This window comes from Salmo salar, chromosome 17 (assembly GCF_965601325.2).
Source record: "Salmo salar chromosome 17, fSalSal1, whole genome shotgun sequence".
Lineage (NCBI taxonomy): Eukaryota > Metazoa > Chordata > Actinopteri > Salmoniformes > Salmonidae > Salmo > Salmo salar.
In genome coordinates this window covers 83,345,366-83,359,804 of record NC_138307.1, presented here as the reverse complement: position 1 = coordinate 83,359,804, position 14,439 = coordinate 83,345,366, and the positions used below count along the sequence as shown (strand labels likewise).

General features: G+C 45.1%; 1 protein-coding gene across 1 annotated transcript in view; it reads right to left on the bottom strand.

Annotated features, from left to right (window-relative positions):
- Nucleotides 1–12,649, bottom strand: part of LOC106598668 (nuclear pore complex protein Nup107) — a 39,416-nt gene extending 26,767 nt beyond the window's left edge. The window contains exons 1-14 of the mRNA XM_082964265.1: nucleotides 12,390–12,649; nucleotides 9,479–9,576; nucleotides 9,152–9,244; nucleotides 8,801–8,913; nucleotides 8,189–8,324; nucleotides 7,864–7,967; nucleotides 7,213–7,340; nucleotides 5,725–5,773; nucleotides 5,526–5,597; nucleotides 2,667–2,755; nucleotides 2,500–2,578; nucleotides 1,270–1,383; nucleotides 988–1,078; nucleotides 178–317 (exon numbers count right to left, since the gene is read on the bottom strand). Coding sequence (XP_082820391.1) covers nucleotides 178–317; nucleotides 988–1,078; nucleotides 1,270–1,383; nucleotides 2,500–2,578; nucleotides 2,667–2,755; nucleotides 5,526–5,597; nucleotides 5,725–5,773; nucleotides 7,213–7,340; nucleotides 7,864–7,967; nucleotides 8,189–8,324; nucleotides 8,801–8,913; nucleotides 9,152–9,244; nucleotides 9,479–9,576; nucleotides 12,390–12,397 — 1,314 coding nt within the window. The 5' untranslated portion in view covers nucleotides 12,398–12,649. The remainder of the gene's footprint in view (nucleotides 1–177; nucleotides 318–987; nucleotides 1,079–1,269; nucleotides 1,384–2,499; nucleotides 2,579–2,666; nucleotides 2,756–5,525; nucleotides 5,598–5,724; nucleotides 5,774–7,212; nucleotides 7,341–7,863; nucleotides 7,968–8,188; nucleotides 8,325–8,800; nucleotides 8,914–9,151; nucleotides 9,245–9,478; nucleotides 9,577–12,389) is intronic.
- Between the last annotated feature and the right edge of the window lie 1,790 nt (nucleotides 12,650–14,439).

The window sequence follows — 14,439 nt, the reverse complement described above, 5'->3', positions numbered from 1 at the left end:
CCTCCTCCACCTGACCCCCCTCCATCCTCCTCCTCCTCCACCTGACCCCCCTCCATCCTCCTCCTCCTCCACCTGACCCCCCTCCATCCTCCTCCTCCACCTGACCCCCCTCCATCCTCCTCCTCCACCTGACCCCCCCCCCCATCCTCTCCTCAGGGAGATGACCACACAACATACCCGTTTGAGGTTCCCACTCAGAACAGCGTAGATGGCTCTCTCATATCTGCTGAAGTGTTCATTATCAGCCATCCTCCAGCAGCACACCTTCCATACACAGCGCTGAGGGTTCCCCTCCACCGGTAGCAGCTCTGCACCGCCTGGACACACACAGTTCCATTACAGACCATTCATAGGGATGTGTGTTTAGGGCTGTTATGGTGACCGAATTACCGCCACACCACGGTAACTAAACTTCTCTAAGCTCTGATGCTGCTGATGGTCATTGGTAGTCTACCAAACTCGCTGGTCATTGGTAGTCTACCAAACTTGCTGGTCATTGGTAGTCTACCAAACTCGCTGGTCATTGGTAGTCTACCAAACTCGCTGGTCATTGGTAGTCTACCAAACTCGCTGGTCATTGGTAGTCTACCAAACTCGCTGGTCATTGGTAGTCTACCAAACTCGCTGGTCATTAGTAGTCTACCAAACTCGCTGGTCATTGGTAGTCTACCAAACTCGCTGGTCATTAGTAGTCTACCAAACTTGCTGGTCATTAGTAGTCTAACAAACTTGCTAACTGCCTGGTACTCAGCATTCTATCGGCAGGATTTATTAGACTTTTTAAAATGTAGATGTTCCAAAGGTCTGCATCAGTGTCTTGTAGGCTGTGTGTGGAAGCCAGGAGATGCTAAACGTGTTTATGTTAATTAACGGTCAATTACCGTGAGACCTGCAGCTATTTACATGACAATCACCGGCTGACCAAATGTCACGACGGCCACTCGGTGTTGTACATCTGTTGGTGAGAGTGTACGGTGGAGAACTGACCTCCGTTGATGTTGGGGTCGTGGTACAGCTTCCACCCCTCCAGAGTAGCAGCTCTCCATGCCTGGCCACAGCGCTTACACAGCCTCTGGGCCTGCACACAACCACACGTCACTAGAAACCAGTTCAGTATAACCCTCCCATCCACCAGGTGGCGCTGTACTGAGATCAGTCTCAAAACGCCACCCTATTAGCTATACACTGCACTACTTTTGACCAGAGGACTATGAGCCCTGGTCAACAGCAGTGCACTATACAGGGAACAAAACGGTGCCTGTTTCTCACCTCGTCAGTCATGCCCGCTCGGAGGAGGGTGAACAGGTACTTCAGCAGTCTGGCATCATCCTCTCTGTCCAGGTCTGCCAGAGGACGTCTCTGTCTGACGGGGGCGTCAGGGTCCTACAGACACACACACTTACTTTATGTTCTAAGTAAAACCATGTATTCCCTATCATGGCATAAGAGGAGAGCATGTAGGAGAGTGTGTGTGTGAGAGAGAGAGCTAGACTGTGAAGAGTAGGCCTAAAAGTCCCTCTTACCAGCTCAGTAACCAGGGGAACATTGTAGCCTGTGAAGAGTAGGCCTAAAAGTCCCTCTTACCAGCTCAGTAACCAGGGGAACATTGTAGCCTGTGAAGAGTAGGCCTAAAAGTCCCTCTTACCAGCTCAGTAACCAGGGGAACATTGTAGCCTGTGAAGAGTAGGCCTAAAAGTCCCTCTTACCAGCTCAGTAACCAGGGGAACAATGTAGCCTGTGAAGAGTAGGCCTAAAAGTCCCTCTTACCAGCTCAGTAACCAGGGGAACATTGTAGCCTGTGAAGAGTAGGCCTAAAAGTCCCTCTTACCAGCTCAGTAACCAGGGGAACATTGTAGCCTGTGAAGAGTAGGCCTAAAAGTCCCTCTTACCAGCTCAGTAACCAGGGGAACATTGTAGCCTGTGAAGAGTAGGCCTAAAAGTCCCTCTTACCAGCTCAGTAACCAGGGGAACATTGTAGCCTGTGAAGAGTAGGCCTAAAAGTCCCTCTTACCAGCTCAGTAACCAGGGGAACATAGTAGCCTGTGAAGAAGAGGCATAAAAGTCCCTCTTACCAGCTCAGTAACCAGGGGAACATTGTAGCCTGTGAAGAGTAGGCCTAAAAGTCCCTCTTACCAGCTCAGTAACCAGGGGAACATTGTAGCCTGTGAAGAAGAGGCATAAAAGTCCCTCTTACCAGCTCAGTAACCAGGGGAACATTGTAGCCTGTGAAGAGTAGGCCTAAAAGTCCCTCTTACCAGCTCAGTAACCAGGGGAACATTGTAGCCTGTGAAGAGTAGGCCTAAAAGTCCCTCTTACCAGCTCAGTAACCAGGGGAACATTGTAGCCTGTGAAGAGTAGGCCTAAAAGTCCCTCTTACCAGCTCAGTAACCAGGGGAACATTGTAGCCTGTGAAGAGTAGGCCTAAAAGTCCCTCTTACCAGCTCAGTAACCAGGGGAACATTGTAGCCTGTGAAGAGTAGGCCTAAAAGTCCCTCTTACCAGCTCAGTAACCAGGGGAACATTGAATCCTGTGCTGGATGTGTTTCTCCTCAGTTTCAGAACATGAAGGGTATTCTCCCTGAAAGTCAAACAGAATATTAGCCAAGGAACATGGTCTTCCTAACGACATACAAGTGCTTGTCTCTCAAATGACTCCAGCTACTTACCAGTAGACAGACTTGGCATAGTATTCAATGTTGTCAGAGAAGTCCCCGATTTCATCTTTGGCGATACTCTCTAACCAATCCACAACCAGCTAAGAGAGAGGAGGTGAAACGATTATGTAAAACTGTATGTCTCCATTACAACCATCCATCAGACTAAACAGGACTGTACCACTAGAGACAGACAGGGGATTACAACCATCCATCCATCAGACTAAACAGGACTGTACCACTAGAGACAGACAGGGGATTACAATCCATCCATCCATCAGACTAAACAGGACTGTACCACTAGAGACAGACAGGGGATTACAACCATCCATCCATCAGACTAAACAGGACTGTACCACTAGAGACAGACAGGGGATTACAACCATCCATCCATCAGACTAAACAGGACTGTACCACTAGAGACAGACAGGGGATTACATCCATCCATCCATCCGACTAAACAGGACTGTACCACTAGAGACAGACAGGGGATTACAACCATCCATCCATCAGACTAAACAGGACTGTACCACTAGAGACAGACAGGGGATTACAACCATCCATCCATCAGACTAAACAGGACTGTACCACTAGAGACAGACAGGGGATTACAACCATCCATCCATCCATCAGACTAAACAGGACTGTACCACTAGAGACAGACAGGGGATTACAACCATCCATCCATCAGACTAAACAGGACTGTACCACTAGAGACAGACAGGGGATTACAACCATCCATCAGACTAAACAGGACTGTACCACTAGAGACAGACAGGGGATTACAACCATCCATCAGACTAAACAGGACTGTACCACTAGAGACAGACAGGGGATTACAACCATCCATCAGACTAAACAGGACTGTACCACTAGAGACAGACAGGGGATTACAACCATCCATCAGACTAAACAGGACTGTACCACTAGAGACAGACAGGGGATTACAACCATCCATCCATCAGACTAAACAGGACTGTACCACTAGAGATAGACAGGGGATTACAACCATCCATCCATCAGACTAAACAGGACTGTACCACTAGAGACAGACAGGGGATTACAACCATCCATCCATCAGACTAAACAGGACTGTACCACTAGAGACAGACAGGGGATTACAACCATCCATCCATCCATCCATCCATCCGACTAAACAGGACTGTACCACTAGAGACAGACAGGGGATTACAACCATCCATCCATCAGACTAAACAGGACTGTACCACTAGAGACAGACAGGGGATTACATCCATCCATCAGACTAAACAGGACTGTACCACTAGAGACAGACAGGGGATTACAACCATCCATCCATCCATCAGACTAACAGGACTGTACCACTAGAGATAGATAATAGGGGAGGTGGTGTGTGTGTGTTTGTTTTTGTGTATATACAGTAACAGTCAAAAGTTTGGACACCTACTCATTCAAGGGTTTTTCTTTATTTTTTACTCTTTTCTACATTGTAGAATAACAGTGAAGACATCAACACTATGAAATAACACATATGGAATCATGTAGTAACCAAAAAAAGTTTTCAACAAAACAGATTCTTCAAAGTAGCCACCCTTTGCCTTGATGACAGCTTTAAACACTCTTGGTATTCTCTCAACCAGCTCCATGAGGTAGTCACCTGGAATGCATTTCAATTAACAGGTGTGCCTTGTTAAAAGTTCATTTGTGGAATTTCTTTCCTTCTTAATGCATTTGAGCCAATCAGTTGTGTTGTGACAAGGTAGGGGTGGTATACAGAAGATAGCCCTATTTGGTAACAGACCAAGTCCATATTATGGCAAGAACAGCTCAAATAAGCAAAGAGAAACTACAGTCCCTCATTACTAAGACATGATGGTCAGTCAATCAGGAAAACTTCAAGAACTTGGAACGTTTCTTCATGTGCAGTCACAAAAACCATCAAGCGCTATGATGAAACTGGCTCTCATGAGGACCGCCACAGGAAAGGAAGACCCAGCGTTACCTCTGCTGCAGAGGATAAGTTCATTAGAGTTACCAGCCTCAGAAATTGCAGCCCAAATAAATGCTTCACAGAGTTCAAGTAACAGACACATCTCAACATTAACTGTTCAGAGGAGACTGTGTGAATCAGGCCTTCATGGTTGAATTGCTGCAAAGAAACCACTACTAAAGGACACCAATAAGAAGAAAGGACTTGCTTGGGCCAAGAACCACGAGCAATGGACATTAGACTGGTGGAAATCTGTCCTTTGGTCTGATGAATCCAAATTTGAGATTTTTGGTTCCAACTGCCGTGTCTTTGTGAGACGCAGAGTAGGTGAACGGATCTCCGCATGTGTGGTTCCCACCGTGAAGCATGGAGGAGGAGGTGTGATGGTGCTTTGCTGGTGACACTGATTTATTTAGAATTCAAGGCACACTTAACCAGCATGGCTGCCACAGCGTTCTGCAGTGATACACCATCCCATCTGGTTGCGCTTAGTGGGACTATCATTTGTTTTTCAACAGGACAATGACCCAACACACATCCAGGCTATTTGGCCAAGAAGGAAAGTGATGGAGTCCTGCATCAGATGACCTGGCCTCCACAATCACCCGACCTCAACCAACAAGTGCTCGGCATATGTGGGAACTCCTTCAAGACTGTTGGAAAGGCATTCCAGGTGATGCTGGTTGAGAGAATGCCAAGAGTGTGCAAAGCTGTCATCAAGGCAAAAGGTGGCTACTTTGAAGAATCTAAAATAGATTTTGATTTGTTTAACACTTTTTTTGGTTACTACATGATTCCATATGTGTTATTTCATAGTTTTGATGTCTTCACTATTATTCTACAATGTAGAACATGTTGACTGGTACTGTATGTGTGTGTGTGTGTGTGTGAGAGAGACTAACCTGACTCTGGCGTACTACAGCATCTCTCTGGAAGAGTTGTTCCATCACCACCTTCTCACTAACACCGGGAGCCTGAGGAGAGATGGTCACACACACAGGAGACAGGAAGCTTACTCCATTTCCTTCTCCGTCTCTCCATCACACAGCAAGAAACACCTGTAGTTCCCTAATGACATCATAGTTCTAGAGGTGTACTCACAGCCACATCCACCATGATGTCATCCTCCAGCTCTGACTGGATCCTGTCTCTGAGAGGGGGGGGGACACACACAATGATGTAACAAAGTCAAACCACGCGTCTCCATAGCAACACCATTCCTCTATGTAGTGATGAGGAAAATAAATGCAAAAATCGATAGTTACATGTGGGGATATTATGTTGGACGACATACCATATCGACATGTTTTTGTGCTAGTTGGCTGTACCTAAACTTTTCCTTCATAGCTTGTTCTCTTTCAGCATTAAAATGATTTTTTTCATGGCTCTAACTTGTCCCTCTGCAGCAGACATATGGTGAGCATATGTTTGGAACATCGAATCGCAATAAAATCCCAATACATATGGTATCGGCATGTAAGTATTGTAATATCGTTTTGTGAGTTCCCTGGTAGTTCACAGCCCTAATGTATATTAAAACATGTAAAAAACGAGAGAGAGAATGGAAGGCACGAACAGACAGATATGCGTGGAGAGAAAAATGGGGTTTCCCAGAAAGAGAGACAGGGAGCTAGAAAGAGGTAAAGAGAGAGAGAGACAGACCGCCAGACGGACACTAACCTGTATAGAGAAGAGGTAAAGAGAGAGAGAGAGAGAGGCAGGCAGACACAGACAGACACTAACCTGTATAGAGAAGAGGTAAAGAGAGAGAGAGGCAGACGGACCGCCAGACAGACACTAACCTGTATAGAGAAGAGGTAAAGAGAGAGAGAGATGCAGACAGACCGCCAGACAGACACTAACCTGTATAGAGAAGAGGTAAAGAGAGAGAGAGAGGCAGACAGACCGCCAGACAGACACTAACCTGTATAGAGAAGAGGTAAAGAGAGGCAGACAGACCGCCAGACAGACACTAACCTGTATAGAGAAGAGGTAAAGAGAGAGAGCCAGACCGCCAGACAGACACTAACCTGTATAGAGAAGAGGTAAAGAGAGAGAGCCAGACCGACAGACAGACACTAACCTGTATAGAGAAGAGGTAAAGAGAGAGAGCCAGACAGACAGACACTAACCTGTATAGAGAAGAGGTAAAGAGAGAGAGCCAGACAGACAGACAGACACTAACCTGTATAGAGAAGAGGTAAAGAGAGAGAGCCAGACAGACAGACAGACACTAACCTGTATAGAGAAGAGGTAAAGAGAGAGAGCCAGACAGACAGACAGACACTAACCTGTATAGAGAAGAGGTAAAGAGAGAGAGCCAGACAGACAGACAGACACTAACCTGTATAGAGAAGAGGTAAAGAGAGAGAGCCAGACAGACACTAACCTGTATAGAGAAGAGGTAAAGAGAGAGAGCCAGACAGACAGACAGACACTAACCTGTATAGAGAAGAGGTAAAGAGAGAGAGCCAGACAGACAGACACTAACCTGTATAGAGAAGAGGTAAAGAGAGAGAGCCAGACAGACAGACACTAACCTGTATAGAGAAGAGGTAAAGAGAGAGAGACAGACAGACAGACACTAACCTGTATAGAGAAGTGATGAGGCGCCAGGTGACCATCTCCTGCTGTAAAAGCCATCTCATACCAGCAGTCTTAGAGGACTTCTGTTGTCCTGGTGCTGCCCTCGATACCAGCCTCTGGAGCATGCCCACCTGGTACACACAATACACCATTATGACTGTGTTCATAAGGGCAGCATAGCTATACATGCACCATTATCACTGGGTGTTCATAAGGGCAGCATAGCTATACATGCACCATTATCACTGGGTGTTCATAGGGCTGCATAGCTATACATGCACCATTATCACTGGGTGTTCATAAGGGCAGCATAGCTATACATGCACCATTATCACTGGGTGTTCATAGGGCTGCATAGCTATACAGGCACCATTATCACTGGGTGTTCATAAGGGCAGCACAGCTATACAGGCACCATGATCACTGGGTGTTCATAAGGGCAGCACAGAGCTCTGCATATAAACACACAATGACTCACTCACACACACACACACACAGAGGAGCAAACCTCCTGTTCCACAAACTCTTGCACACACACACGGGTTCTATAACACACACGGGTTCTATAACACACACGGGTTCTAAAAAAACACACACACTCACTAGCATACACACAGTAGGGGAAGTTGCGTCAGGTAAGTGAGAAAACGGTACCTTATCTTGACAGATGGCTTCATACTCCTCCAGCAGGTCAAAGACAGCAGTGGAGGAGTGTCTGAGATAGGACTGGAGGAACTCTGAGAACAGACTGACTGACGCTGCAGGACACCAGAGCAGCAGGAGAGAGAGAGGGAGGGGTCAAAGGTCAGTGTTGTATTCTATACATTTACAGAACAACACCTAGCCTCTGTACGACACTACCCTCTGTAACCTGTTTCCCTAAATCTGGACCATGAAGTCATTTATACGTGCTGATTTTCAGACCTGGCTGGAACACCAGGGAAATGGAACTGCTGGGGAGAAAATAAATCAATCTGACCAGCCTCTCCAGGATCCTCCTCCTTCAGCATTACAGAGGACATGTTGATGTCGTCAGTAAAGCTGGTGTCCCCCAGTCCCAGCCCGGACAGAGGAGACGGGTACAGGCTGTTCGTCCAGTCACTGTCATCCAGGTTCTGGAGCCCAGAGGGAGTCAAAAACACAGAAACAATCAGCGTGTGGATCGGCCTCAAAGTTGCATACTTGATTAAAAGGTAGTCAGTGAAATGATGTTTCGCACGAGCAGCACCGCAGATATTGCAATGAGCAAGATGCAACACTGACACAGTATCTGCACGGGTTCGCTTCACACTCTTACAACATGGTAGCTACATGACCAAAACGGTGAAGAAGTTAATCCTCACGCTCCAACGCGCTTCAGTTGTGGAAAATTGACCCACTATACTGTTTACTTTGTGCATCTACGTCATATCACTGAGTCTACCTTTAATAAGAGTCAACAGGTGATGAATGGTGATGCAGTGTGGTTTAATTAGCTATTCTATTGGCTAGGTTCTTCTGTCTCCGGATCCCCTCTTTGGAGACAGACAGAACCACACAGTGTCTGGCAGCAGACAAAACACCCAGTCAAGACTGGTATCCATCTCCTCACCATGCTCATACTGCCAAGGGGAGGTCGTGGTGTATGGATGAAACGAGGAGTCCTGCGCCCTGTCGCCAAGATGGCTGACACATCTGGGTTCCTAGCAGCAGTCTTCGGGGTGACTGTAGGGAGAGGAAGTAGGAATAACCACTAGAGTACAATCTGTTACAACAGTATAGCCTTGTCTCCGGTCATTCTGGGAGACACCAACGAGTGGACGGTGAGAGTCTGGGGTAACAAACCGGACATTATTTGATCTAGATGTCTTTATCGTGGTTGACAGTGGTTTTACCTTCAGCCAAACAATGCTCTCCTAGCAGAGCCAGAGGGCTGTGTTGGTAATGAAGAGGACAGACTTACAGGACTGTTTGAAGAGGGATCCAGGTGTGTGGCAGAGCAGGGAACGGGCAGGTGTGGTGGTACTACCTTGGTTGTCATCACGAGGAGAAAGGACTGGACAACAACGGTCAGGGAATATAACTGGATAGTTACTGTAACTAAAAGACACACCTTATGCAGTCATATAACAGCCCCATGAGACTTCTGTTAGCTACCTATTAGTCTGAACAACAGTGTGTGAGCAATGAGCATCAGTAATACAGGTATAATGGTATAACATAGACAAAGCACAATCCACAAAGACAACAGGTAGGTAGGTTTTCCATGTCAACAGCCCAATAAGGATACAGTTGAATTGAGCCTTCTTCTGAACTGAACTCTTTCGGCGTGCTGCTCTGGTCACTTCAGCATCCCGTACAATAGGCGACAGCAACTCATTCTGGTCCCTACACAGAGGAACCATGTTTGTTCAGATACTGTAAAGCAGGGTTTTGCTTCAGCCCTACACAGAGACACGTGGCCTGCTCCTGGCCCATGCTCATTGACCAGAGATAGTTTGACGGTAAACAAAGTGCTCAGAAGTCATTTATTTTGTATTTTGGAGAGACAGCTTGCGCCTACATACACAAGTTCACCAGCGTTCTAGTAATACCTTAACTTAGGTACGTGAACCCTGGCAGTAGTGGTGCCTGGAGAAATTTTGCTAATCATTTCCCCAAACGGCCTGCCCCACGAAAGGAAAGGCGCCCTGTGTGAAAAATTCTATGAGAAAAAGTGACATACTCTGAATGATCTAAAATGATAAATCCCATATTGGGATGAATTAGGCTGTCAGCTGAGTAAGAAAATTCACAGGTTTCAATTTTTTTCTGCACTCTTAAATTCCCATGTTTTCAATTGATTTTTTAATTTTATTTTAAAGGATGTTCTAAGTCCATAACAATGCTTAAATCACAACAGGAAACAACTTGAGGTCTGGGAGAAATCTAAGACATTTTGAGTGTAGTTTCCCTTTAATTCAAGTGTGCAGGCACCTAGCACTGTTTGATTAGCAGTGTTTCTGTAGCACAGGCACCTAGCACTGTTTGATTAGCAGTGTTTCTGTAGCACAGGCACCTAGCACTGTTTGGTTAGCAGTGTTTCTGTAGCACAGGCACCTAGCACTGTTTGATTAGCAGTGTTTCTGTAGCACAGGCACCTAGCACTGTTTGGTTAGCAGTGTTTCTGTAGCACAGGCACCTAGCACTGTTTGGTTAGCACTGTTTCTGTAGCACAGGCACCTAGCACTGTTTGGTTAGCACTGTTTCTGTAGCACAGGCACCTAGCACTGTTTGGTTAGCACTGTTTCTGTAGCACAGGCACCTAGCACTGTTTGGTTAGCACTGTTTCTGTAGCACAGGCACCTAGCACTGTTTGGTTAGCACTGTTTCTGTAGCACAGGCACCTAGCACTGTTTGGTTAGCACTGTTTCTGTAGCACAGGCACCTAGCACTGTTTGGTTAGCAGTGTTTCTGTAGCACAGGCACCTAGCACTGTTTGGTTAGCAGTGTTTCTGTAGCACAGGCACCTAGCACTGTTTGATTAGCAGTGTTTCTGTAGCACAGGCACCTAGCACTGTTTGGTTAGCACTGTTTCTGTAGCACAGGCACCTAGCACTGTTTGATTAGCAGTGTTGCTGTAGCACAGGCACCTAGCACTGTTTGGTTAGCAGTGTTTCTGTAGCACAGGCACCTAGCACTGTTTGGTTAGCAGTGTTTCTGTAGCACAGGCACCTAGCACTGTTTGGTTAGCAGTGTTTCTGTAGCACAGGCACCTAGCACTGTTTGGTTAGCACTGTTTCTGTAGCACAGGCACCTAGCACTGTTTGGTTAGCAGTGTTTCTGTAGCACAGGCACCTAGCACTGTTTGGTTAGCAGTGTTGCTGTAGCACAGGCACCTAGCACTGTTTGGTTAGCAGTGTTTCTGTAGCACAGGCACCTAGCACTGTTTGGTTAGCAGTGTTTCTGTAGCACAGGCACCTAGCACTGTTTGGTTAGCAGTGTTTCTGTAGCACAGGCACCTAGCACTGTTTGGTTAGCAGTGTTTCTGTAGCACAGGCACCTAGCACTGTTTGGTTAGCAGTGTTTCTGTAGCACCTAGCACTGTTTGGTTAGCAGTGTTTCTGTAGCACAGGCACCTAGTGGCACATTGGCTGCGCCTAAAATGTTAAGAAACAATATTTGATCAACATTTTAAGCTAAAAATTCTGGGCCCGGTTTCCCAAAAGCATCTTAAAGAGCGACTGCCTTTATAAAGCAACACATCCCTTTGAAAACAGCCCATGTGGCATCGATATGAATCAGAAACAGTTAGCTTACTCTAGTGTCAAAATGGACTACACAGTGTAAATAGGATCATTTTGGTCATAAAGTCAGTCTCGTCTAAGACAGAGTTTGAACTTTGTGTGTCACAACAGGTAAATGAAGTTTGGGTTTTGAGCCCACTAACATGGGGTTAACAGCTGTGGTGATTGCTCTGTCTGGCAGCTGACTTAGTTCACATAAAAGACAACACATTGCATTTTTTTTTTTTTTTACTTGAGAAATACTGCACCAAACATCTTAGATGTGAAATAGCACAACTAAAACTCCACTGGCAAACACGTCAACATGTATCTTAGATTCATTCTAACTTAGTCTTAAGATGCTCTTGGGAAACCGGTCCCAGATCTATTCCATCAGCCTTAAAGGATTTTACGTATAACTTTACCTCCACTACACTACTTTAATACGCATCATGGGGATTAAGAAAGTCATAAACGCAATGCGCACTGAAAAATAAGTGGGTGTCTGGCAGTCACTAAACTAAATCGGGGGGGGATCCTCTATGGGGGAAATGAATGGGAAGATGAATGGCGTTGAAGCAGCACATAGCGCCCTAGACCAGAACTAAAATTACGCTAGCTAGCTGTGATCCAGAATCAATATATTAAGTTAAACAAGTTACTGAACACTTCAAATTAACTAAAACGCCAGCAAACGTGAATTACTATAAAAGACCCATTAGCTAACTAGCTGGTGGTACAAACAAACCACTTACTAGACAGCTGCAAGACACGTTCAAACGACTTGTTAGCTAGCTAACTTAGCTATATATTATTATACCTGCCATTACAAATCTACAGACCGCGTAGTCATGTAGTACAATCACTAAACACTGTAACAATGTCACATACGTCCCTGTAATTCATCTTTTTCTATCAGCATAAAAAGCATTTTACCAGTCCATGACAGCAGGATATCAACTCCACAGCAAGATAATCCTGTTTGCTAGCTTCTACTTTTGGTTCCCGCTCGACAAGGAATTACAATCGAGCTCCAATACTGTTTAATACACCCCCATTAAATAGAGCCAATCTCCTATTATTTTGCGACGCAAAATCATTCGTAAAATCTAAATAAAGTAATTTTAAATGGGCAAATCAGTGTTTACTAGTCATTAAATCATATTTGAGATTATACTCGATTACTTTGGACTGATGACCAAAAAAAGCTGCTACCATAGAGATAGATAGAGAATTCATGTTTTTATATATGTGCCATTATAGCGTCTGTGAGCACACGGGCAGCGCCATTGAGGCCATTTCTATTTGAAGTAGTCAATTTTCTTATTCACGATTGTCTGATCCCTCCTGATGACCCAGTTAGACATGACTCCAACAGAGTCATCAGGAGGGACCAGACAATAAAGTTGGAAGTCTCACCCAGTTAACTACATTACAATGGTGGAAACCCTCAATAGAGCTACACACGCTAAAACAGTCTCTTGGCCATTACAGGTCTCTATTATTCTCTATGACTGCAGCGCGTCATCTACTCCACAGGCTGTGAAGGAAGAGTCGTCATGTTGCGCTCAGTAGCGGACCATTCCTACAGCGCCACCCTCGGGCAGCAACAGTTAAATGTCCGTATTCTTCTCTTTTTTTCCCTCATGAACTGGTTATTCTCTCGGCCTACACTTCTTTAAATGATCTCATTTACCAAGGCATTCTTTCTTGATATCATGGCAATGTATTAAACATGAACTTGTAGCACGTAAAATGATATAACATATAGCTATGAGTGCAGAATGTTTCACTTTGACACAATTTGTCTTAAAACATAAAACAAAAGTCCATGTATTTTCATTTTATTATTATTTTTTTTCATGTGGTCAGTAGCAGTCCATTTCAGACGGAGAGTGCAGGGCCATATCAATGTTTCATCAAAGTCCATGTTATTTTCCTGCATGTTGAAGAACAGGAAGTCTATCTGTCCATAGAGTTTCCTGGAGGCCCAGAATAGCACCGTTGTGTGTTGTGTGTTTATATCATTCAGGCTTTCCAAGGATGCTGTGTGTTTCTGAGACAAACGTCAGACAGGCTGAGTGGTCACACCCTGCGAGAGGCTGGAGAAGTCCATAGATTGAGTCCCAAATGGCACCCTATTCCATATATAGTGAACTACTTTGACCAGAGCCTGGACGCACCCTATTCCCTATATAGTGAACTATTTTTAACCAGAAACCTATGGAACCTGGTCAAAAGTAGTGCACTATATAGGGAATAGGGTGCCAGGGCCCATAGTGTTCTGGTCAAAAGTAGTGCACTATATAGGGAACAGGGTGCCATTTTAATACACACCCATGGCGTTTCCAGCACAGAAAGGACAATACTGACAGTATAGAAGAAGTTCAATAACTGTTGAGGAACAACAGAAGGACAGTTGTAAAAACTGTTTATTAAAAAGGTATGTGTCGTGGAACAGACTCAAGGGAGAATATTTATCCCAGTAACACATTGTGTTTATGTAGGCTGTTATTGTAAATAAGAATTTGTTCTTAACTGACTTGTCTAGATAAAGGCAATATATATATATATATATATATATATGTGTGTGTGTGTGTTCATCTGATAAAAGACCACTCCCTCTCCTAAGGGACCAGACTGTTATTTGCTCATTGCATGTTACAGTCTGCTATGAACCTAAACTGTATGGAGTTACCTCACTCTGGGCAAGTCACTTCAGGCCAGCGAGTTCCTCATCATTTTAACTATAGTACGCTTCCTTAGCCCGACTTACTTTATTCCCAACCCCAAGGAGTCCAATCATTGGCCTGAATGACTCCATTTCTCTGATCTGACAGCTGCTTCCACCTATCCCTGACAGGCATATCAGTTACACTAGGCTTAGCTGTAGATTCTGCAGCAGAGGCCCAGAGCAGCTGATGAGTTCATTTGCTACTGGCTTATTGTATGTACACTAGAGAGATAGAGATTACACTAGACATGA